The sequence below is a fragment of the Megalops cyprinoides genome, chromosome 24, assembly GCF_013368585.1.
Source record: "Megalops cyprinoides isolate fMegCyp1 chromosome 24, fMegCyp1.pri, whole genome shotgun sequence".
Taxonomy (NCBI): Eukaryota; Metazoa; Chordata; class Actinopteri; order Elopiformes; family Megalopidae; genus Megalops; species Megalops cyprinoides.
Window position 1 is genome coordinate 9,080,098 of NC_050606.1, and position 26,851 is coordinate 9,106,948.

The 26,851-nt window shown below is 44.6% G+C and overlaps 1 protein-coding gene across 3 annotated transcripts in view; it reads right to left on the reverse strand.

Annotated features, from left to right (window-relative positions):
• LOC118771108 (cyclin-Y-like) overlaps window positions 1-26,851 on the reverse strand; it is a 47,373-nt gene that overhangs the window by 5,635 nt on the left and 14,887 nt on the right. The window contains exons 2-8 of one of the 3 annotated variants that reach the window (XM_036518984.1): window positions 11,451-11,525; window positions 10,573-10,593; window positions 7,669-7,703; window positions 6,239-6,339; window positions 5,609-5,644; window positions 5,075-5,132; window positions 4,737-4,856 (exon numbers count right to left, since the gene is read on the reverse strand). In XM_036518984.1, coding sequence (XP_036374877.1) covers window positions 4,737-4,856; window positions 5,075-5,132; window positions 5,609-5,644; window positions 6,239-6,339; window positions 7,669-7,703; window positions 10,573-10,593; window positions 11,451-11,525 — 446 coding nt within the window. Of the gene's footprint in view, window positions 1-4,736; window positions 4,857-5,074; window positions 5,133-5,608; window positions 5,645-6,238; window positions 6,340-7,140; window positions 7,152-7,668; window positions 7,704-10,572; window positions 10,594-11,450; window positions 11,526-26,851 lie in introns of those variants that run through there. The other 2 variants (XM_036518985.1, XM_036518986.1) reach the window with 2 other exon arrangements.

Here is a 26,851-nt window from a genome sequence, read left to right on the forward strand (position 1 = left end):
CTAGTCAGTCAGACGGCTTCCTCTCTAAGTAAGCCCGGTCTGTGTTAATTTTGGTCCTTTCTTGCTTTCTGGTTGCGCGCAGTGTTCCACCCCACTGACGGGGAAATGGGACATGCATTGGCCGTTTTACAGTTCATCTTCTGCCAGTGTGTTCCCGTCCAATCAAAACCTACCATGCTATCCAGCTCCACTGTCACAACTACTGGTTTCAATATTCGCTTAAATTAAAACCACTGAAACTGTGCAACATTACTGCAAAGTATACTAAGTGAGTTCACTCTTCTAAGATTTGGCTTCCAGTCAATGAAGAGTACAAAGACATCTGGGTGTGAACATCTGAGATCGATTGAGCAGAGTTCAGAGAAAATGTTCTGATTCTAACCATATTCTGACTTAAAAGGGTACAGGTTTTCCATCTACAGAAACAGACTTCTATATCAAGGTATGGCTTTGCCCTTAAAGCATGCCAAATGGCAAAAGTACTAGCAAAGGAAGTTAAATCAGCTGTACAAATAAACTTAATCATTTCCTTTTTATATGAAAAAACTCAACACATGAGTGCAAAGGGAAATTATGCAGCGAGGGAGTCCAAGACTTAGTGTAGGATTTTCTCCTTCCATGTATAAGCCCGTGAAACGAATCAATCTTCATTCAGTACCGATTTTACATGTCCGCCAATGGAAACTAAAGAGGCAGGAAATCCACAACAATGGAACGCCTGTGACAAATTAAATATGACAAAAGTGAACGGCAGGCACTTCTGTAGCCAAGGCCCATTGTATTCCCTAAATCAACTGCAGGCTTCCTCACACCTCCCCTCTGTCTGAGACGCGCCCCTTCTTTCTCCCGTCAGAAAAAATTTAATGAGAACCAGCACTGTGCAGAACCCAGGCACTGCTGAGCTTTCATACACAACGATCAAGTCATCTGTACGGGCACTCGCACCACTTCTGCTAATACACTGCCACAGACTCGCACCCACCCTCAGATACCGCTCCAAATGAGCTACACCTGTCATAATCCATAATCCACCTCACTATCCAGAGGGCTGTTTTTCGGCGGGTGAGCCTCAGGGCTTGGGAAATGGAGGATTTTGACTTCCCCGGCCGTAATCGGGAGATGTGTTCTCACGGGGAGTACGCTGTGAGCACGGCGCTGCTTCCACACACTGCTGTGTGAGGGGGCTGCAAATGTGCCCGATTCATTACTTATTCATGCATCTCCAGGCGCTCCACGCGGCTGCTGTTTCTCCTACCTTTCCCCCCCCCAGCATTTATTTTCACTTTATATGCCACTGCTGCACACATTGAAAAAATAAGAATCGCTCTTCTCAGATTTTTATCATACACACCACTTCTAGTGATGCTGTAATGAATGAATCATGTAATGAATGAATTATGGAATACTATACAAATATGAATACATAAACATATATAAAGAAAATCTTCAGTCTTGTCACACTGTGTGAAGTCAAGTCAATTCCTGTGTTAGATATATTTGAAAGACAAACGGTCTTCCATCTTTACTTATTTAGATTTATATTAGGGCTCTATCAACAAAATGATTATATGTAAAATAATATACCATATAAACATTTTTCAGTCTAGGATGAGGAGTATTGTTGATTGCAATCACAATGATTAATTTCTGTCATGCTTGGTCCCCTTTGTATTAAAGAAGCAGAAGTTAAAAGCAGCGCTATTAGACTTCAGAGGCACAGGGGTCCTGAGAAAATGCATAAATCCCTGAGATATGAATCATATTTTAAGGGCAGAGATGGGTTCTACCATGCAAAACAGCTCTTTTCTCACCCACAAACAAGGAAAGCCAGTCATATTGACTTTAGCGATGTAGCTGATAGTGGCAGATATTGGAATACCGCAGAGTCTTATGATCTTAACTGCACTGTGGCTTTAGGGCTTCCACTACATATGCAGGGTCCCCGGGCTGACTCATTGTGAACTCTCGAGTGTTATTAAAAGGCTGTGTGAAACCGATGACACTGATAATCGAGCACAGACAAGGAGGATCACATGAGACGGCAGTCTTATCGCCGTATGGTGGGGCGGGGGCCTGCAATCAGGTTCACGCAATTTCCCACATATTTACAACGCTGGTTTATGAAGTAACACACTCAACACCCACAACAAATGTTATAATGTCACAGCAATCCTACTGTGAGTCAGGCTTGCTTTGAGTTGATCGCTGAATGCCACTTTCACAACAACTCGTGAAAGACACGTTTTGGGCATTGGACGTGTTTCTCGATTTCCTCCAACATCCATGGAGAGGGAGCCAACACAGAGGTGACACATGCAGCGTGATGTTAAAACTGTGAATGCCACAGTTCAGCTGACCCCTTTTCCCCTTGCCAGGACTGTGCATTACACCCACTTAGCTTGGCGGGGCTTCTTTGACTAGGCACAGTGCAAGAACAACAGAATGGCTGAAAGTAAGACTCCTGATGTGAACCAGTGAAAGAATCCCCACCCACTAAAGGCTGCAGGGGGTGTCCACATTATGCAAATGCCTGTTTAACATGGGAAAACAAACACCTGCTTTCCCCGTATGTCATTATGCATGTAGCAAACTGGTGCTGAAACCAGCAAAGGAGATGAATACACTATGGAGCTTCCTGCTGAGCTAATGGGGTAAAAAAAAAGTTATCAGGGCTCATTTATGAGTAAGACACTGCAGATGGAACTATCAGCATAGAGACAAATGAGCAAGTCTGTGGTCAGATGGATGAACACATGTCCACTTACTTACAATGGATCCTGTGCCATCTTAACCAAGCATAGCAAATGCCAAGAAGCAGAAAATCCATTTAATAACACAGCAAGCTATTCTCAGACTGGGTATCAGAGGGAAAATGTGCTTGTTTTAGTGTGTGGTGAGTTTTTATGAGCTCTTCCTGAATGCAGGGTTTCTAATGATGGATTTTTGATTCCGTAGATTGAAATGCAACAACAGCAAGCACTCAACAAGTGGTTCAATATTTACATTGAAATTCATATAACATTTCTTTTACCTTTTGTTTATTATATTTTGTAATCAGGGATTACATGCATTTCATATTGCAATTGCATCCTTCTTATGATCAAGATATGCAAGTCACCTCATTTATAAAGCTGTATGCATATTCCTGGCAGCTTGATGGGTTTTCCTTTCTTCGTACTAATACACAATCCACCACACTTACATTCCACTGTACACTCCTTTAAGTATGACTTCAAGTATACATATCATTATATGTCGACCCATGTGGTTAGGGTAGAAACACTTAATTAATAACTGACAGACATTGCGATGGAAATTGGTACCAAGAATTACTATGACACATTCTTTATAAAGTTACTAGAATTTTAAAATTCAAAAGGTCCTGTAGCGCTTTAGTAATCCTGGAACATATCCCTATAGATGCCATGTAACATATGCCATTTAAAGTGACCTTAGAATGTATATAAACCAAATATACCTGTGTTTCAAATGCAACATCAGTGTGTGTGTTCATGAGCATCCATACATACTTAGTCTTTGGTCTCAGCTTTTACTAATTCCTCACTGTCAGTTACTCACACTGCCTTTATGTGTACACTCATAGATGAAACACCGAGGCACTGCAGCACTGAAGAAAAAAATTAAAGCTTAAACCCATTCTTAAGAATTAAACTGAGAAGCAGAAGGCATTGAGGTACATGTTCTGTATAGGTTTGTATTTAATCCAATGCCAACCAGCTAATATTGGCTGTGACAGGTATCAACTTCCAAACCCTCACCGTAGACCGACTCGCACACCTCATCATCCCACAGCACAGACAACAAACTGGTGACTTCATGAGGGATACAAGCTTTTCGTTTCCAGAGTGGTCCGGTCTCACACCTGGCTCTGAGGTGACTGTGGGGGACAGTATGTGTGGGGCCGTGAGGAAACGGGCAAGAGGTGAGCTGCTTCCCTTTCGCTCCACCTGCGCTGCTCTGGAGTGCTAATGATGAGGCCCCTCCCCCGCAGTATTGGGATAACGAGCAGTGCGGCGGGCCGACAGATGTGCCACAAGGGCAGCAAACGCACTCCATCACATTCCGCCACTCACTACTGTAACTATGGCACATTCCCCTACTTACCAGTGTAACTATGGCACACCCCCCCCCCCCCCCACTCACTAGTGTAACTATGCATACTCCCCGACTCATCACTGTAACTATGGCACATTCCCCTACTTACCAGTGTAACTATGGCATACTCCCCGACTCATCACTGTAACTATGGCACATTCCCCTACTTACCAGTGTAACTATGGCACACCTCCTCCCCCCCCCACTCACTAGTGTAACTATGGCATACTCCCCGACTCATCACTGTAACTATGGCACATTCCCCTACTTACCAGTGTAACTATGGCATACTCCCCGACTCATCACTGTAACTATGGCACATTCCTGCATTCACCAGTGTAACTGTGGCATACTCCCCGACTCATCACTGTAACTATGGCACATTCCTGCATTCACCAGTGTAACTGTGGCATACTCCCCGACTCATCACTGTAACTATGGCACATTCCCCTACTTACCAGTGTAACTATGGCACACCTCCTCCCCCCCCCACTCACTAGTGTAACTATGCATACTCCCCGACTCATCACTGTAACTATGGTACATTCCTGCACTCACCAGTGTAACTATGGCATACTACCCGACTCATCACTGTAACTATGGCACATTCCTGCACTCACCAGTGTAACTATGGCACATTCTGCAGTCAGCTGAGCAGCACTAAAGAGCGTCCTGACGAAGCGGTAGATCTGCTTCTGCTCCGGGTCGTGCTTGTCATAGTCCAACGGCACTTCTGACTTCTGTGGGGGGGGGATGGGAGGACGGGAACTTACAATTATTCAGTTATATACATTATAGATAAAAGGTCGATATACACACATGCATGTTTATATAGATGCATGCATACCAAGAGTCTTACAGTATAAATATACATATACTATCCACAAATTTATGCAGTTAGTTATGATCTATGCGAACAAAAGATGCATGACGGGAAAGTAATGTACACTATTATTACCGACAGAGGGTGAAGTTTCTCATCGAAAATGTCTACCAGCATTCTTCCATCTGTATCTCTGAAACAAACCAATGGAGACGAGTCAGGAACCGTGCCCCCAGGAATGTTCACTTCACAAGCCAGCAAAGACCTGCTTATTTGTTAGCTTCTTTTCAGCACAGTTAATTACATTCATATATCATTCAATCTGAACAATTGGTACTGTTCCTAGTTGCAAAATTGCTTTCTGTTGCACTCTGATTAACTGACTAATATGCTGCGGGCACCTAGCTTCTGAAGTAATCATTCTGACCGTTGAGTTTACCTGCCCATTTATTGGTTGCCACATGGTTGGTTGCACACCCATGCAGCCATGTTTAAAAGCGCCTATATTTTACCACAGAGCTGAGCTCTAGACGGCATTCAAGGCCTTAGGTCAGAACACCTCCCCACGAACACACCAACTTTCTACCTATTTCATATGAAGGCGCAAAGGAAAACTAGTTATAAATGCTGTGATTATAAACACTACATGAGAACATTTGACTGGCTTACCTGTTCTTTATGTGGTAGTATATGGCAAGGGCTACACTGTAAGGAGAAAAGGATATTAATGGCTATTGACACATTCACAAGATTATTTTTTTAGTAAGAATTGCAAAAGGTAGGTCAGTTCAGGAATGACGTTTAAAAATATAGAAATGTTCACACCTACAATATTGGAAAAATAACAGTATTGTAGTATTGGCACCCCTCGATGGCCCGCCCTTCATGCCATTAACCAATGACAGAAGAGCACCACCAATTTCCTGGCTGGTACCTTTCCACAGCGAGGAATCTTTACTTGTTCAGTGCAATAATTTTATGTTTTATTTGCAGTAGACTAAATTAATCTTTTAAAGCTGTCTGTGATAGGGTTTGCCATTTATTGTTTTGCAGTTGTAGCTGGTTGCTGGTTGTTATATAAATTGTTCTTATTGTTAATGGGCCTGGTGCAAGTGGGGTTGACTCAAGTTTTATAATGTATCATTTGTGTAGGAGAAGTAGAAAGAATAATTGCAGAAGGTTTTAAAGGAATACAGCACTACAAACAGGTACTCCTTCTCTCAAGGATCCTTCTCTCAGGATCATGGATCTGACCTTTTCAAAGAGCAGCCAGCAGTATTCTCTAAAATGAGTACTCACCATTTAATGGTGAATTTGAGGTTTGGTTGGCTGACTGTGTTGTCGTCTAAGAAGATGGTGGAACAGGAGCTGTATTTCCGTCTCATTTGTCCTGGGGGGTGCTGAAACAACAACATCGGGCGCCTCTTCACTCACCTGACACACTTAAGCAACTGTGTACCTAGTCTAGGTTCATTCAGAAAAAGATTCTGGCCAAGCAATGTCTATATCTTAGTGCAGTTTATACTCAAGTGTGCCTTACATCCTTTTGATCCTGTCTTAAAGATAAGAGTCTTATAGTCAATGTTCTTCAAAGAAATTGAACTGTACAAAGATCTCATACCACATTCTCCAACATGCACCTACATGAAAAGTTCCTTTGAATAATTTATCCCCACCACCCCTTGCTCCCCTCCGAGTCAGCATGCAGTGTACATGCGTGATGCAAGCAGACATTCCAGGGAACCAAACGCTCAGATCACTTCTATGGCCCTCCCACTGTCTCACACAAGAAATGGATATCAGACCGTCAGAACACGATGTGACGGAACACTAGCTGTCATAGGTGTGGCACTGTGGGAACTCCATGTGCAGAGATGAGCAGAGCCTTCCTAATCCCATGATGTTAGTTTGAAATGACAGTGGGGGTGAGAGAGAGTTGAACGACTGACAGCCGGGACCTGTTCCATGAGGGTTTTTTTTTATTCTCATAGGTACTCAACATTCCCAGCAGATAGGCCGGCTATTATAGGCCTCACGGAAAACATTCCCTCTAACTGTCTAGCACCACGCAGTACTGGCCACCACACCTAAATATGTACCTCCTGTCTGTGACTACAATTCATTACTGCAGGCCTTTATGGGTCATTTAAATGTGTTCAAAATGTGAATCAAATGAATGAAAGGAAAATAAAAACATTTACCTTCATTTCCAAAATGTGTGTTAACTTGTAAAACAATGAAGGAAATTACATCTTGAAATTACAATGGCAATTTGTTATTTTCTTTCCTTGAATATGTCTGTAAACATATTGGTTTAAAGTACATTTCAAAAAAAAAACTCCAGTGTATCCTGAACGTGCACTTCAGTTTATGTCAGGTAAGTGCTTTATTTCACATGGGGTTTCACATAAACAACAATTTAGAGAAGGAAAACAGTTAGCAGGGTCATTCTAGCATGCCGCGGGCACCATGACAACAGAGTGCCATTCTGGAATAAAAAAAAAAAAAAATAGCTCAGGCCCTGTGTTAACATAGAGCATGGAGATGGATAAAAACTAAACCATCCATTTGTGGCATAAATCTGCTAAATGGGTTTGCTCCCAGCACATACGCTGTTAACCTTCTGCTATTCATTCCTCACAGGTGCAGAAATATATTTGGATTAATATAATAGGTTTACATTTAACAGGAGCAGAAGCATAGGTGACGCTGATGCAATTTATACTCACATGATTCATGAAGAGGCTCTTCCTTTTCTCTCTCACTGCGGAGAGAAGGCAGACATTTGTGATCACACTGGTGCGACGGCGAACTCATTCGTCACGAAACAAATCTGCACCTAGCCTCTCATGCAACACCAGAGCAGGGAGAACAGTGACAATACAGACAGTGAAGGCCCACAGTAACTGGCTTTCCAGCAAGCTACAAACAGACGATGGATTCACCAATGACCTAGAAAGGGGTTAATTCAGTGAAGCTGTGTGGCCCCAAAACCCTCTAGCCACAGGGCAGAGGTGTCAGAATTTGTTCTGTCTGTATTACTTCCACGCTCAAGTAACACTGCAAATTGCATCTTTTGCAATATTTTGAATTGGCTTAACCCCCAGCAGCAGCAATATTTCCTAAACTTCTTAAATGTGTTACCGTTATGATAACATGCACACTTTATTCATTTGACAGAACGGCAATTCATTGGGTTTGCAATTAATAACTGCTTTAAATTTGGTTTGTCAAGACTTTTTTTTTTTTTTCCTCCATACTGATCCTCTTGCATAGTTTAACTTTAACATCCACTTCAGCCCAGTGGTAAGATCTTGAGACTCCTTAACATCATAGAAACTACACTGGTATTCTACAACATAAATAAGACATCATTCTGAATATTAAATAATTTGCTTTTGTGACTCACAAAAAAAGTTCATCCTTTTTTGCGCCAATTACTGAACTATTCATGCATTATTTATTTGCTGTCTGCAGAGCGAATCTGTGATGTTCTCGTATAGTCTGGTCGCACAAAGAATGTAGGCCAGTTAGAACACAGACCCAGAGTAAATGCTGGGCCACTTCTTAACTCTAAAACATCTGTGGCATGTGTGAACACACGGCTCACATGAGCCTCTCTGACACCGTTCAGGCTTCCTTTCAGCTTTAGAGCCAGCCGCTGCACAGACAGGTAAACACGGGACTGCTAAAGTTGGAGGGTTGTAGTAGGAAGCCGTTGGCCAGATCAGGCCCTCAAAATCGGGCACTTCCTGGCTTTGTCACCGGCACTGAAGCACAGGAAGAAGCAGGGAGAGACAGGTGGCGGAGCAGAGCGCTCAGTTCTGAACGTGACCTGTGCGAAAACGGCTCCCTTTCAATGTTCACTGATATAGGTGAAAGACACCGAGTGCAACACTGTATAGTATACCCACTTTACATTATTAACTGACCACAATCACCAAAAAGTGATCACTGTAGTATTCAGTATTCATTTATTTATTGAACAGGGACAATTTATAGTTTTTAACATGAGTGATGACGTCTACAATGCACTCTATGAGAGTTAGCTTGTGAGCTGATCTTCGTTCTCCGGTCCTTAGGCAGGTTATGACATTTCAGAAATACCACATTCAGCCAGTGTGTTTGAGGACCACTTGAGTACTTCAGAATGAGGGCCTCTTTTTATTTGGTTATCTGAAGGAAATGCTGAAACCCTCATCTTTCATCCCTGTCTGCTTCCTTATCCTACAAGCACCGAAATATGGTGCTTTCAGTGCACAGACATTCATCCCAAGCTTTAGATACTGACAGGACTGGTCGGTCAGATGAGTGTCGGTGCCTTGTTGTGAACAATGACTTTGCTCTGTACTTGAGCGTCCAAGCACCTCCAAGGTTAATGAAAAACAAAAAGGCTCTCAAAGGCAAAGCAGATCAAAGCCTTGTGTGTGCAGATCTTCTGCTGCTATAACCAAGTTACTCCAGGGGCAGGGTGATTTGCACCAAAGATTCTTCCCAAATTGAAAAAACAGCATACAGAGTACCCTAAAAGTGCTCTTTAACATACTCTAATAAACACTGGCTACAGCTGGCTCTCATCTTTCTTCACCATGATGTGTCCCTGGCGACAGCCACAGTCAGCATTCCAACCAAGCAGTGCCCCCGTCCTTTGTTACATCACACAGAAGCCTACTGAAGCATCCTTGCAGATTCTGGAACTGTGTTTTGATTGGCCTCACTGACCGGCCGTGTCACGCCCACCTCTTACCCACTCCAACACGTGCCTGGTGAAAACTGCGCACTTCAGTGGAGTGCATATGCACGCACGCCAGGAAGAGGAGCTGCTCACACCCTGCTCGTCCCTTAAGTAGAGAAACGCCTGCTGCGTGCCGATTGAGGGGGTGAAGCACCCGCTGATTCTGACTGCTCAGCCTTTACGCACTGATTATCTCAGTTTAGAGCACAGCTGTCACCAGACACATGGCTGGCAAGCGAGGCTCTTCGCTGACAGGTCCACCCACACAGAGCCGCGGGAGGAAGGGCCAGGGTTCTGACTGCTCCTCAGAGATAGTGTGTGTGTGTGTACAAGCAGAACGCGAGTGGAACTGAACCACCACACTGGGTGACTTCACCCAGGTCCCTGGAATGAGAGGCTCCTCAAGCTCTCAAGAGTCCAGGTGACTGTGACCTCACAAAAGAACACATCACAACTGGCTCTGGTGCACCTGCACGTGTGTAGACATGTGCACATGCCTCAGGAAAAAGGAAGTCACTCTGCTCTGTCCGCCTGTCCACCTAACCTTTGACTGACATTCTACTGTGGTTTAGCTAAATGTAGCTAATTAGCAATGAGGTACTCATATATTATTAACTAAAAAGGAAATGTCTCCTATTAAAATTCAAACAGGCACAATTTCTGGGACACAGCAGGGTGAACGGGACTGGTAATCTGGTAAGACGTACAGACGGGGAGGGATATTGGCAGAAGCGACATGAACAGCATGCAGAGGTAATTCCGAGCCGCTGCACTACAAAGCCACAGTTTAGTCCACAACGTGGAGCTGACCAAACACACAGCAGTGAACGCTCAGCTGCAGAGATACCGGGTCTAAGAAGCAGGACTGCACTCTTTTTCCACACCGAAACATACTCACCTTTCTTGCTGGGGACAGCAACTGGGAAGAAAAAGATTTAAATCCATTTCTGTTGCGCTTTTATGGTGAATGCAAAAAAGAGTGCCTCTCTTGGAAGAGAATCCGCTCTTGCAACACTACCATATATTATCATGCTGAAATATGTTTAATTATGTGAGCAGCGGACTCGCTTGCCCACAATGCCCTGCATAGCATACGTTTTGAGAAACGGATGTTTTAATGAGGCCATTTGGCTTTCAATTACCTTGCTGAAGGGTAGAAGTGTCCTGACTGGGATTCAAACCTTGTAACCTTTTGGTAACAGGTTTGGTTCCCTGCCCACAATGCCACACTACTGGACACTGCACACAGAAAAGGCCAGAGACCTTGCCTCCAGCATGCCATCTGCTCAAAGTCACCCTCTCTGCATGTGGAGACGTGTGTTTGGTGTTAATCAGACACCATGGTGTTGGGGGAGAACTTTACCCTCAAACGTTCTTCTATCAAAGCATCAAACCGTTCTGCGACTCCATATATACAAACTGCACCAAAGCCAGTAAAAACTCTGTTACACAACACTTTGTCGGACGGTACTGACATTTATGCAAAGCGCTCACTTACAGAGCGCTGGAGACTCATAACACCTCCTAAAGGCGGCACATAAATTCACAAAGGCACCCATGCTACAGGGCATTACATAAATTACCACAGAAAGTTAACTGCAGTTCAAGGAAGTTATGTGACTGTGCTTTTGGTTTGAAACGCTTAGTAATTTCGACTGGGCAGGGGGGAAAAAACCCCACCGAGGACACATTCGTAGCTGCCAGTGTAGAGAGAGGAAGGTTGATGGGCATGAGTTTACATCTTCATTAGCGCATGGCTAATTTGGCCATACTCACCATCTGTCTGGCACTTGCTGAGGAATATCGTGCTCGCCCGCGGGTGATCCGAAGGGTTGTACTCCATATTCAGATCTGCCAAGACAAAACGACCCATGTCAGTGACCAGGAAAACATGCGAAACAGGTCTGAATGGTCAGACAGATGGACAGATAATAAAACTGATGACTCTGTTGAACAAAAGAAAATCTACAGGGCCCAGTAATGAGGCATCAACACAAATATCAAGCAGTAAAATAAGATGTAAACAGTAAAAATGATGTAAAACAGCAAACCAAATGGGGCCTGTGTTTGTAAGTGAAAGCTGTAAAGGCAGTATGTATAGGCGTTTTAGAAACCACAATCCATCAAATCAGCAGGAGGAATAATTTGTCGACATGCTCTCACACTTGCGGTTGCTGTACGTCGCCACCAGGTGGCACACTTTATTCGTATGAAAATGACAATGATGGCAAAGGTTGTTTAGTCATATTGGACTGGATTCCTGCCATCAAGAGCCAAAACTAGATTATGCACAATGTAATGAAAGGGCAAATTAGATACGCTTGATTCTGTAGAACCTCCAAGAGTCCAAACGTTGAAATGAAGCATGAGACCAAACAACAAAACTACTCAGACCATCAAAGGCCTCTATTCATGGTACAGTTCTTCAAAAGTAAAAGCCTTAGTCAAATCTTTCAATCTATAAATAGTTTTAATCTCTATTGTTAATAATACTATTTCACTTGTTCCCTTATGAATATCTATGAATAGCTTCCCTTATAAATATCTCTGAATCTTGGATTATATGTACATATCATCGGGGCTAGCTGCAGTCCTCCCATTTAGGTCTGATGAGTGAAAGGGTGAAAAGTCTTTTGAGAAACATTAAATCTACCACAGAAGCCACTGATCTTCACTGAGCTCACAGTCTTGGTACAAATTCCTGATTGGTCAGTGCCACATCTGCTAATCATGGCTGGGAGGTGGAACTTTCTGATGATTCCCTTTTCCCCCCTCACGATTCCCATTGGGTTTCCACGCTAGCTTTTATGAACACTTCCGTTATGGCGGCAGTCCTTATTTTTCAGTGACAGTCCTGTGTAAAAGCACAATGCACCTGCCATCTTGTAAACAGACCTAGCTTCACTCTGAAAATGAAAACTAGTATCACATTTATTTTAGGCCTACCCTAACACGCTCTAAACACCACTGGAAAGACACACCAGCTACACAAACCCCTACAAAACCTGGATATTCCAACAACTAAAGGGCAGCAGTACAGCATAGTGGTAAGGAGCAGAGCTCATGAAAGGTTACTGGTTCAATTCCAATAGCTGGGCAGGGACCGTGCTATTGTAACTCCAGGCAAGTTACTTAATCCAAAATTGCCTCAGTAAATATCCAGCTGTATAAATGGATAAAACTGTAACCTATGTAAGTCGCACTGCATAAGACTGTCTGCTAAATGACAGTAACGTAATGTAAATACCACCCTCTGCACTTCAACTCACTCCCCTTGCATTTAGCTAAAGCTCTTGCACGGAGGCAATTCCCCCAGCCCGCAGTCCTTTCAAGTGGAGCAGCTGTCTGTGAGGCAGTGGCCTTCATTACCCCCAGTGCTGCCCACTCAGTTAAGAGCGGCTCTAATAAGCATGTTCTGCAGCCCCCTCCTCGGCCGGGGCTGGCTTTGAACACAGCTGGGGTCATTCATTCAACATTAACGTCACCGCACATGCTGCGCTTTGACAGCCCGCAGCATTCACAGTGGCTTATAGCATGCGAGCGCAGCTCTCTGCGGCGCAGTTTATGAGTCCTCACCTCAGGTGACCTTTCTGGAAAATAGCAGAGGTGGTGTAGTTAAAGCCATTAACAGCTTATAGGGTTCAATGTGTGCATGCAAAAAAAACATGCATCGAGAGAGTAAAATATGAAAAACTTTAGTGAGCTGCAGGTAATCTGAAAGCATCTGTTGTAGTACCTGACTCTCTATTGCGTTATTAAACTATTGAAGAAAAGTTAGGACAGACCTTTGTTTTTGGAGCTGACATGACTAACAGAGGTCTTTAACAGGTCAACAGATGATTTAAGTAACCTGTAAAACTAGTATCAGGTGACTCTCGAAAATAACACGTTAAGACACTCACCTTTCTCAGACAAATAAATGGCTCACCACATGGCATGTCTCACCATAGTGTGGTTATTTCTGGCACCAGCAAGCGTCTACAATTTGCATACAGAGTGCAAGGTGAAGACGCACTGTTGCGGCCAACTATGCACAGCCCCCACCCTCCCCCACTCTCCGTAGACAGATTCTGCCCACAAGAGCTGGCCCTGGATCAGTCAGCACTCTCACAAGACGACTGGTATTGGTAATACACAAATGCCAGGATCAGCAGTGCGGCGCCCAGTCCTAGAGCTAGGGGTTTGACCCGTTCCTTAGGACAGTGGATGATGTTACTGCCTGCAATGTACTCTGCTGAAATCTGAAATCAAAAGCTTTCTGTTCACTTTGAGGTGGGGCTGCTCCCTGAGCAGTTACCTGGTCTTGGAGCTTCCTGTGATGCAAAGACAACATTTTAAACCCTTAAGACACTGTCCACATGCAGTCAAGGTATCCATTCCGACACACCACTTAACTACATCCCTTTGCTTACATGCAACAAGGATGACAGCACAGTAGTGCAGCTCACAGGTGACATGTTAATGAACAAAATGTTCGCTTCTGGCTTCATAAAAGAGAACTGAGAAAAGGCCACACAGGCTGCTGCTTTTCAAAAAGCTAGGCATGCTACACGCTCCATTTAGCATAACACACGGTTAATCATTCCACAATCTTCAGCATCTCCCTGCATTGTTGGTTTGATTTACTGCAATTTTCTCTGCACTTGTTGTCTTCCTCCACTTCTCCCTTCCACTCCAGTCCAGGCTCACAGAGGCAGGAGTGGAATGACTCCACTTCCTGTTTCAGGAAGCCAGACGGGAAGAGAGGCAGGGGAGATTACGCAAACGTCCCCACGAGGGGGGGGGGGGGGGGCAGACTCCATTGTTCCCGCCCGGCAACAAAAGCTGTGTTTTCTAACCCCATGCTCCTCGAGTCGCTGAAACCATGATGTCGCTCACACTGTGCACGTTCATCCCTTGGCAACATCACAGATGAAGGCTGAGATCATTCAACTTCTCAATTCAATATGTTCAACAACAAAGTAATAATTCTGACTGGTTAGTCTTCTCTAATATTCATCTTTCTGACCAACTGAACAATGCAGCTTAGACTATGTCAGAGGCTGGTACTGAAGAATGGACCTTGAACGTTTTTTTTTTTGTTGTTTTTTTTTAATGGCTCCTGGAATAGTCAGTGAGAAAGAAAACCCAGGGAAAGTAATTTGCTGAATGTGCCACACAGTTTGACCTCTACCATTCCAAGTCCTTTGCTTCATTGGTGCTTGGATCAAATAAACACTGAAATAAAGTCAATATTTGACTCTGTATTATCGTATACTGGCATTAACAATGACCTTTTCCACAGCATTTGACATTATGAACCTACACTAGACTTTAGAGTACTACATGTAAACTATGAATAATTTTTCAAAGAATGATCCTTGGTTCCATTTCAACCTCAAGTGACACATACCTCCCATGCAGCACTGCAGCTCCAGACCCACACCTCTGTGTCTGAGTTCAGTTTAAACAGACCCGCCGTGACCCTAATGGGCAACGCTCCCATGCCCACAGCATTCAGCCTGGCACCCTGCCTGGTAGCACAAAGCCACAGGGAGAAGTCTGTCTCACACCTTCCACCCTGTGGGACTGCAGCACATCGGCAGCAGTGGAGCGTGCCAAACTGCACCGTTCCCCTAACGCATAAACACTGGGGCCCCCCCGAGTTCAGTGGAGAGCAGACAGCCACAACAAGAAAGGTACACTCCTCAAATGCTGGAGCGTGGTCTGGATGCAGGTGCAGGGTATCGGTTAAGGACCTGGGCTCATAGCACAACAAAGGCTGCAGGTATGATTCTCAGCTGTCATGCCACCATACCACCCTTCTGCCAGTCTACTGTTCCCAAGGTTCTTCACCCGCACTGCCTTGGTACAAACCCTACTGTATACATGGATAACGTGTAAGGTGATGACGGCGTGAGCCATGTCAGTGGGATAAATGTCTCGGCTACACGGAGCATGTCATGTGACCACGCGCTCCAGAGGTGATCACGAGCTCCTGGAATTAGGGCGCGCGAGTCACGCCGTACCCAGCCGGGTCCTACCGCCACGCCGCCTCCAGGGCTCCTTCTTCTGTCCTCCCAGACAGCGAAAATCTCGCTTGTGATTTATACGCCGCGATTCGGGCAGATCCGCTTCACGGCTCCAGGGGACACAAGCCCTCCTTCTCAAAAGGGTCTCTGTGGAACGGCTCGTCACAGCAAGCCAAGCAGAGGAGCATCTGACACACAGTACAAAACCGGGGCTATTTCAGCGTGGCACAATGGAGGGACACGCGGCCTGACATGAGAATCCGTGGCAGCAGTACTGATGTCTCGCTGACAGGCTTTCCCTGAACCACATCTTAGAGCAGGCTTACTCTGCCTCACACCGTTTCTGAAACCGTGTAGATAGGTCACCTTTTTCCCTTCCAGTGATTGGGTAGAATTAGACTCCATTTCCGAAGGAAGGGGTCACGGTTAAGGTTTCGCATTACCCACACCCGGCCGTACTGAAGCGTGAGGAAAAAAAAGGCCCTCTCGTCGCTGCAGGAGTCAGGGATCTGAGGTTAAACTTGCAGGCTCTTCCGAGAACACGCTTTCACAGAGCGTACCGTGTAACATCTGCTGCCCTTTGCCTGAGCCCGCAAAGGCTGGTAGGATCATTAGCGACGGCTACCTCTCTCTCTGGACGCTCATCATCCGACACCTCTTACACAGATCGAGCCATTTCAGACCCCCTTCCCTACCAAGCATGTGCTAATGATCCTCTGGGGGAAAAGGACGAATGGGAGGAGAGCTTTCTACCCAGGCATTCCACAGAGAGGTGGAGGGGGCTGTTCATTTCACTTGTATCAGATGTGACTGCTCTGGAATCATGCTCTGTAGAGATATATGCAAGTACTGAACCTTTGGAGGCAGATTATCACAAGTCAATTTTACAACTTCGTGGTAACAATTACTATTGCTTAAGTGCACCCTCTATTGGTCTTATTAAAATGAAAAGCAACACTCATGACCTGTCTAGCCGAGTCAATAAATACAGTAATCATATTAGCTTTGTTTGTAAGACAAAAAACTATTTCGTCGATCACAATTTTTATCCACAGCTACAGGCAGAACTATGCACGTAAGCATGCGGACACTGCAGACACATGGATTTACATCTTATTTTTGTACAACAACATATAAGATCATTACAACCACCGTCATGTGCATGATACCCTGGATGCTCATCATATCAGGATCAACTTCCTGTAACACAGCCCTGCCTCAGACCCCCTTCAGATGTGTAGCTAGACTGGCCTGTGTGGAGAAGCAGTGGCCACAGTTTGGCGGGCTGCTCAGCGGGTGATTCATTCATTACCACGCACTGAAACGATGAAAAGCTCACCCACATTAATCCTCCCCCTCTCTCCCCGGCCCTCACTCACACTCACCAGAGCCCGTACGGTCGATTTAGCAGGTAAAAACCTACAACTCTCTTACACAGGGAAAAAACCACACACACACACACACACACACACACACACACACACACACACACACACACACACACACACACACACACCCGAGGGCAATCCACAGAGAAACCTTTTGAGAGCGGCAATATCAAAGCACTGTTTGATTGTCTGCAGCACTGAGGGGGTGAGATCAATAACAAGAGCCTACTGAAAATTCAAACTTTACACAAGTCTTGGCATCCTGAAACAAGGGCTGGAGGGGGTTTCTGTTGGTTTGGAGGCCAACTGAAATGTGGTCCAGGGCGATGTTTCCTCTGAAGCCTTGTGGACCACAGTGTTACTCAGCTATTCATATTTCCTGTAGAGGGCGTCGTTAGGCCCTCAGGTAATGAAGCTACAGCACTATCATTTAGATACCAGAGGGTCAAATACATATTCCAATGTTCAGTGTGTAAGGGTACTTTTATCCTATCACTAAAGAGTTGTTTCTCAGCTGTGACTATGAGTCCTCTCTTTTAAGGCTTACAGTCTTCTGCTCTTGAGTTCAGTCTTGACTTCAGCGAGCATGGTACAAATTTATTTGCCTTTATGAAATTATTTTCTTTTTTGTCTGTGTCAGCTGCACACATTTGATCAACGGGCGGCAGTGTAACATAGCCTTAAGGAGCAAGGCTCCGAAAACATGCACAATATTGTTTCGCTTAACCGTAACAACAGTATTTATGTACTAATAACTGCAGCGGTAATGGAGACACCTGAATCAATGGGAAGATGAGCTGGCCAAAATGAGATGGCATCGTTGGCGTCCCGAGCAGAGTGTCAACAGCGTAATGATTTGTGACAGGACCCAGACAGTGCTGGTTGTGGCACCTGGGCCCAGGGGCGACTGCTAAACTTTTCAAACAGACATGCTCAAGTACACCAGGGAGGGGAGAGATGTCCGCTTTAACACGCGAGCTCTCGTCTGTGAAGTTTACAAAAGGTGCCGTTTCCACGTGCTGGCTATCGGGTTACATGTTAAATAAAACATGTTCCTAAAATCTTCCTTTCCTCAAACTGAATGGCCTTTGCCAAGCAGCATGGAGTAGCGTCTGAGCTGTTCGGATTGTATGCAGGAGGCTGCCAGTTTGAATCCACTGAGGGACAAAGCCATTGATAATGCCATGTGTCTTGCCCTGGTAATTATAAAGATGCTTAATTGCGTCAGTAAATATCCATGGACAATATGTGATCTAAGGAGTATGAAGCTATGAAGACAGACAGATTTTTAGACCAGCAAATTCTAAAAAGCCAATAAATCAAAGCAGGCCACAACCAGCAGCACAGTCATCGGGGAGATTATTAGTCATTAGATTAATTAGTCAGCTTTAAACACAAGAGCACATTTCGCATCCCCCCTCCACCACTCGAAGTTACAGAGGGAGAAAGAGCACCGTAACGTTTAACAGCACCGGTTAATACGCTGCCCTGCGATGCAACTGGGGCCGCCGATCCTGCTGATGGCAGATGGAATATAAATTAGGCAATAAAGCAACGGACGATAATGATCAGCATGCAATCTTACCCCCCCATACCCCCCCCCCGCCACCTCCCCATGCAATTCACAATCACTTCATTTCGTCTAAAGCGCTTTTTCAAGACAGGGCGCTAATGACACACAATTAAGTGCACCAGCTTCTATCATCCGAATATCATAGCATAAATGATCGTTATTAGTTTATTTGTGCTTCTGTTTGTTTGGCCACATTTGAACAGATTTATTAGCGCTGATTAAGCTCACGCTGCGCCGAGGACACAACGATTAGATTCTGTAATTAAAAAAGGCATTTATTTGATTAGAGCAAAAAATTATACCACAAATACCAGCTAGCATCACAGCCACTAGTCATCACTACCATAACTGTTCAAAGTATTCACTTCAACACAACCAGCCCCTAAAAACAAAGCGTCTGCTTGATCTCTGGTAAACCTCATCAGTTCCTCGGATTTTGGCACAGTTCTGCAGTGTGGATTATAGCTTTCAACACGCTTGTATCTGCAACCCAGGAAGTGTGAGCTCTGCGAGGTTTATTTTTACACACTGACAGAGAAGTCTAAGTCCTGAACGCCACACTGCGCTGTCAGTTTTAGAAAAGTGTGTTCTAATACAGGGGGGTGAGGTGGTAGGGGTCAGGGAATGACACACCCCCTGGTAGGGAATGATAGAGGGCGTGGCTGAAAGGTGTAGGAGTGGCCAGGGGGATGACCTTGGAACCAACCAGAACACTTCCAAAACTGAAACGGCCACCCCATCTCCTGTGTGAAGCAGTGAAGTTTAGGAAGAAGGTCTGTGGACAAGCCAGCTCTTACCCGCCACCTCCAGCTGTGAACCATGCAGCCTCATGGTTAAGAGACACCATGAGTACTCACGATAAGCACTAGGAAAGCATAGCAGACATTTGTAAACCAGAGCCAGAAAAGCCACCTACTCTTTGGAAGGATGGACCAAACTTGCACAAACTTTCCCCAGGTTTCAGGTTCTAATACCATCAACTCCTGAAGGTTGGTTATGTGCAACAAACCGCAATGCCTCTGAGCATAACCAGAGTGTGCACATTATAGGAGTTAGCAAAGTCGGTTTGATAAAACAGGAACAGCTACAGACTGTGCCCTAAAATGGAGTGTGTAATTATAGCCAATGTGCAATTACAGGAAGCTGGCTTCCCTTATTAAAAGAATCCAGTGATCATAATATCAAGCTCCTGCTGAAGAAAATATGTAATATTATAAAGTGAGCTAGAAATAAGCGCAGTTTAACAATACTTTCGCTATGTCTTACTCAAACATCCCCTGAGCCCAGAGCAAACACAGAAACCAAAGAGAAGGCATGTGAGCTTGTGATAGCGGTACCGATGCACTCTGAAACAGGTCAGCATTGTGTATTCCTCCTCAGATATAGTCTGCTCTGTATGTGCGTGTGTGCGTGAGTGCATGCATGAGTCAGAGAGTCAACGGGTCCACGGTGTTACGACCCCTTTATTTCCTGCCTACACCACCATAGTCGTGCTACACGGTTACCGCGACAACTCTAATCATCTCAGCCCGGGCCATCTGTGCACATGCAAAAACGCCCATGTTTTATATTTCCCGTGAGTGTCCGTGCAGTGGATGCACGGGCAGGCAGGTGTTTCCAAAATGCTGTCATATCCTAGACACCCCCCAGGACAGACGCTTCAGGGGACATCAGATCATACAAGCCAAGCCAGGCAGCAGCTTAGGAAACTTAAGATAAACGCAGACCCATTCAGCTAAGGGTCAGGTCTCCAGCATTCAGCAGGAAGGCCTGGATGGAGACTGTTCACAGTGATGAGTAAGAAACACATTGGAAATAGTAGGAAAAATCAACACAGGAGAGGCCTCAGACTGTCCTTTTCATGTAGATTCCTACAACACTCAGGCTGTGATGAGGCTACTCCTTTTACAGCCGTTTGTAAAAGAACGAAGCAATAAGCTCAAGTCCCCCCAGAGATCTTCTGTGTCCCTCTTAAGAAACAAGTCATAACACAAATAGTCAACACAGAGATGCAGCCCAAATTAATGAATTACACAGCTCCGCTCTAAGGGAACACTTGGCAAACTCGACTGGGATTCTGAGCCGATGGGGCACAAATGTTACGCCTGTCAGCAAATGGGCTGTCCCCATTCATTTCACTGACCCACACGAGCTTACTCCCTCTTATAAAAAGACAAGGTCCTGCAAAGAGGCACTGATTGTGGAGAGAGGCAACCACAGCAAAACTATTATTCTTCCCTTTTCCCTATCAGAGTATGCTGGTGCTAATTCTGGATGACAAAGCTGAAAAATGAGGTGAAAAAACAATAAAGACGGAACTGACACTTCCAGCCGAGAGTACGCCGGGAAGCTCTGTGGGGTGCACCTAGCCCGACAGGCAAAGCTACCTCAAAGGGATCCCATTGGTTTTAGCTTTTTTTTTTTTTTTTTGACCATCGCCAACCACTTCCCTTCCAGATGCAGCTGCTTTGTAATTGTTCAGTGCCAGCGAACACAGGCGTGAACACATGTGGGATTCTGCCGCTAATTTTAAGATGTTCCACATGGCTGGTCCCTGTAAATGTTTCAGATGAGATTTTAGGCAGTGCACAGCTGCAGGTAAGCCTTCTTTGGATGATATACAATTAGGCTTATGAAGGGAAACCCAAGCGCTGCCAAAGCACTTCGCATGCAAATACAATAGCTAAAGTAATCTTGAGCTCTAATCATATCACAGGGATTCAATTTATATTCATATTCAAAATCTGAATTAGCACAGACAGGTTTCGGCACACTCTGGTAGATGAGATACTGAGTTAGAGATAGTCTGGCACTTTTCAAATGCGGATTCAAAAATTACAAAAAAACAAAAAAAAAAAAGTAGAAATGACGACCAAGCAATATGAACATTTAACTTCATATCAAGCAAAATACTCTTGAGGCTGATTTGAGCATCTTTTCTGAGGACAGTCTACTGATGATTCCAGTGAAAAGCACTAACCAGTGGTGCTGTTTAGGACTCAATTTAAAAGAAATGTCAAAACAACCCATCCTTTTGGCAGGGGGGTTGGGCGGATACCTGTCCAAGCCTTTGTTATCACAGCTTCCCTGACATCCTCTTCCACCCCCACTGTTTTTAGCAAATAAATCAAGCTTTTCTTTCGTGTGTCCGGACAAGAAACCAGAATCGAATCAAATTATTCATTGCAGGGTGGGCACAGGGCAAAGAAATGCAATCGAACACTCAACAATACTGTTCTGAACATCTTGTAGCAGAATGCACCAATCAGACTAGAGCTTCTGGGCAGGTCACGACCCTGCCACCCCACAGAGCATCAGGAGACAGGGGATGGAAGCTGTAAATAGGAACTATTACTAAAAAGCTCTTTATTACATCACAAGGTTCCCTAGAGGGACAACGCTCTCTCCTCCCAACATCATTTGACTCTAATAAGCAGCTGATTACCGCAAGCGCAGTGACATCTATATGCATTAGTTTGGCACAGACATTATTATTATATGACACTGATTTTCATATGCACAAAGTGCTTCATTACCAAAGTGGGTCATGCATACAAAACTGGACAGATAAAAGGAACCTTCATACGATCTATTACACCTGAGAACAGAGGGCTATTTCAGCACAGACTGAGAAGCAGGTTTGCCTTGCATGCAGGAACAGACCTTATGGCCATCATCATCATCATCATCATCATCATCATCATCATCATCATCAAGCACTGCAAAGCAGTTTTGAAGATCACTGTGGAATTAGACAGCCAAATGAAATCCCCTGCGTAATGCTCAGTGCTTTATTATACGTGTGAGAAGGACTTCCATACATATCTGTGAAAGTATAGGAGGTGTAGGCTGGACAGAATTAGTCTTTTAAATCTGGACCTTCCCCTGATTAAAATAACGATCCCGCAGCGCCGGGCTCCTTGCGACAGCTCCATAGCAACGGTGGTTAAGGAGAGCCCCGCAAAGTAATGTTTCATCTTCTCCAAATTTCTCTCCAGACAGTCCTGTCCACCTGTTGGCTTGTGTGTGTGTGTGTGTGTGTGTGTGTGAGTGTGTGAGAAATGAATGGGTGACCCGCTTCGCTGGAGCAGAAAAGAGCAATGAGGAGCAGCAGCAGAGGAATAGAGGGGTTCCCGTGTGTTTAGCGCGGGCTCGCGCCGGGAGACAGAGCTCGGGCAGACAGTATCAGTCTGCGTCAGGTCTGCGCTCACGACCGCCGCTACAGAGCGAGTACCGTCGCCGTGAACGCTGTCGGACTGACAGGCAGCAAATCATTCCATTCACAATCTCTACATACACTACAGAGAATGCAGTGTGGATGTAGCCCTGCTTAGATGTGCAGCTCAGGAATCATTTCCCAGTGTGACTAGGCTTCACCTCTGCTGATGCAAAAACTGCAAGAAATATACATTGCATTACGTTAATTTAGCAGATACTCTTATCCAGGGCGACTTCCAGCACAAAAGAACATAAATGTATCCACTCAAGCTGAATGAGAAACAGTGTCAGACCAGGTAATGTAATGTGTTAGCTTATTTATTGCTTCAGCCCAGCCACCTTGGATTGATTGGCTCGGTTATCACTTTACATAATGAAATCCACGATGCCTTTTTAAAAGGTTACCCACATGGAGTTTTCATGAGTAGGTACGGATTATGAAACACTGACATTTCATGTCACAAAAATTTGATCTTCAGAAATACCAGAATCCAGGATCTGCGGTTCGCTTGTTTTCTGGGTGTCAGCTTTGCGGCTGTCATCTTGATCAGGAGAAACACGAGGGGGAAAAAAAAAAAAAAAACTTTTTTTGTTTTTTTTAAATCGAGAGAAGCCCTCGGGGATGGTCGGGGAAAGTCTGTGTTGAGTCATGGGCTGAAGTGCCACTTTGTGCTTTGAGTCAGCCCTTCAGCACACCGGGTGATTGGGGGGGGGGCATTGGGGGTGTTGACCGACACAGCGCGGGCCCTGCTGTGGCCTTGGTGGGGAGGGTCGGCGCCCGCCCCTTGCTCCACCATCCCAGCTGAGACCCATATTCGTGCGCTCCGTAACTAGGCAACGACAGCATGAAAAGTCTCAGCTGGCAGTGTGGTTCCATCAAAGACATCCAGAAATACACTTTTCCTTTTTTTTTTTTTTAAACACAAACCTCTGTTGCTGTTCGGGTGGAACTAACAGTGTCTCTTCATTAAACAGAACAGAAAATGTGTGACACTGGTGATGGTAAAAAAAAAAAAATAAAACAATAAAATAAAATGCACACGATTTTGGAACACTGCCAATGTTCCCTTTCATTGTTAAATAATTAAAAATACCTTGAATGAAAACAGACAGTTAGTGTGCACAACCAAAGTGTGCAATGCTCATTAACCTACTAATTACGAAATATTTCAGAATGAACTGCGGAAACTGAGAATTTCTATTTTCTTATTGCTATCAGTAAGGGTAAGGATATAGTTTTTTTTTTTTTTTTTTAGATTTTTTTAACCAAAGACCTACTGTAAGCCTATAATCAGTCCATCATTCATTCATACATTTTCAACTGATTTATCTGTACCAACTGGCAGAGGATATAAAAATAATACACCTCCTACACACACTGTGCAATACACTATGTGGATTATGAGAAATCCTTCCAGTTCAGCTCAGAGAGCAGACAGCATCACGATCAGAATCCCTGGACCTAATCTTAGTGTGCCGGGAAGCCTCTCCATCTAGAGAACAACACGGTTTTCCAAAGCATGGGGACGAGAGAGAGACCCGGCTGAATCTCCGGCAGGGTGAGGCTTGGGATCCTCCCTGGCCTCAGCTGGACGCAGAGTGAAGAACGGGGTGGTCGGTCACTTCTGCTGACACTCACAGGACACAGGGCAAAGCTACAGCGCCGGCTCCTTGTCTCTCCCTCACAGCTGGCCTTAGCACTACAACTCCCAGAATGCCACAGGGCAGCTAGGGCTGAGCACAGCCAAAACTCCATTCGTGAGTGCCGATGAGTTTGCACACACCACCCCAGTCCAGAGCACATATGTGAGAGACGGGACACATCTGTCAACTCTGCCACATGTGTGACAAACAAGGGTGCTAATCTAAAGCTGTAAAAAGGCGATGATGTACACATCACATCACTCACGAAACTTAGAGCAGCCAACAGAATGCCGCACCAGAGGCAGCTGTCCAATCACATTCAGGCTCACTAGCTCTGTCTGCAAGGAACAATTAGGAAGTAATTAAGTATGAGACGAGTCTAGCACTGCTTTGCTGTGTATTCTTAGCTCCTGCAGTCACAGCACTTGGTTTAAAAGCTTTAGCTGTGAACTCATCCTACTACACAGATTAAGCTGTACTGATGAGTTATGAAATGGCGTCAAAGGAAAGTAAAGAATTAAAGACTATTCACTTTTTCTGAAGCATTTCACATCCATTTTCACCTATTTCAATGATGTTGTGCAAGTTAATATAAGCTATGCCTGGTTGCATTGTGCCGGATAAGTACAAATTACACACAAACACAAACTGAGGTAAATGAAAGACTATAAAAAGGCTGGAGATGGGGAATTCAAAGGATTGCTTCAGCTCTGGCAAGGCTTTCCTGCAAACTCTGCTTTCCACTTTATTCTGACACCAATTAAACACAGGACAGTACTGTATGTGAAGGAGAACCTTCCCTCATCTCCCCGAAAACTGAGCTCATGTAAATCAATCTCACCTGAACAGGTAACCTGTTAATTGTTTAATTGTAATTGTCTGTGTAAGCCAGCCATTGGTTCATAAGCCTCATCTGTCAATTAAGGCCTATTTAATACAGGTGTGTGGCTGCGTAGCTGGGAGGCTGGTTGTTTTTGTTTGTTGCTTTTTGAAAGAACTCATTTGTTTCTTGTTTCTTTTTTCCTCCTTTGGTTTCATTTTTTGTGAGAAGTGTCAGTCAGCTTCTCCACGCAGTCCTTAAAATATTTTTGCCAGATGGTCATTTCTAATGAAAAATGTTAGATTCATCAGACATGCCTCAATAATCAGGTATTTCACATATGAAACATGCTGGAGGAATTCTCCCTCAGGAGTAGATCAGACATGCTGATTTTCTTCCTCTGGTTCGTTTTGGAAACAGATGAACAGTTTAGAAAATCGCACAAAAGAGAGAGCCTTGAAAACTAGGACTGGCACTGAAGTTCGGTTCTCTCTAATGTCACAGTGGCCTGAATGCATACACGACAAACTCCGCTTGTGCCAGAGCTGTGCACATCATGGGCTGCTCATGTAGAAATATCTAAACCAACGTTTCTCAAACCTCTCCTGGAGTACCCCCTGCCCTGCATGTTTTAGATCTCTCCCTGCTCCAACACAGCTGATTCAAATGATCCACTCGTTATGAACTCCTGAAGCTGCTTAATAACAAACTGATCATTTGAATCAGCTGTGTTGGAGCAGGGAGAGATCTAAAACCTGCAGGGCAGGGGGTACTCCAGGAGAGGTTTGAGAAACGCTGATCTAAACCGTAGTGATGCAAAATCCACTGTACCCTTCCCACACACAGAGTGGGCCAATGAATCTTCACGGGCTTGCTCATGACTGTCCAATTCTCTACCACCTCAGATCATTTTTCCAATCAAATCACACCTGGAAGTGACTGACCAGGCACCCGCCAGCCATCCAACAGCTCTGAGGAAATCATTCCTCTAATGACTGACTGTGTGCTGATTCAGGCCCACACTCACTTCGTGAGTGATTACCTCAACGGTGTCCATTAACTTCCCACACGTTCAGCCCACCGCTGAAACATTTAGAAGACCTCACAGCTAACGCAATTGAATTACTGATCAGATATGTTCTGTATCTCTCCCCCATTTAACACCTGGAGAAGTGATACTGTATGGGAGGTGGATTCTCTTGGCAGGTGTTGAATGTAAAGACCATTTGTGAACCCTTTTCTTGAGAGTGAATGCGCATTTACTTTCTATCAAATTACGCACACACAGGGTGAGCTGGGTCAAACTCTCAGGCAAATTCTGTATTAATCATTTTACCCACCTCTCCGAGACAGGGAGGTGATCTGCTGAAGAGTGCTCACTTATAATAAGTAGTCCATATATGTATGTGTATGTATATATATATATATATATATATATATATATATATATATATATATATATACATATATATATACATATAAATCCATCATACAGGCTCTAGTGCATTGAAACATAAAAAATG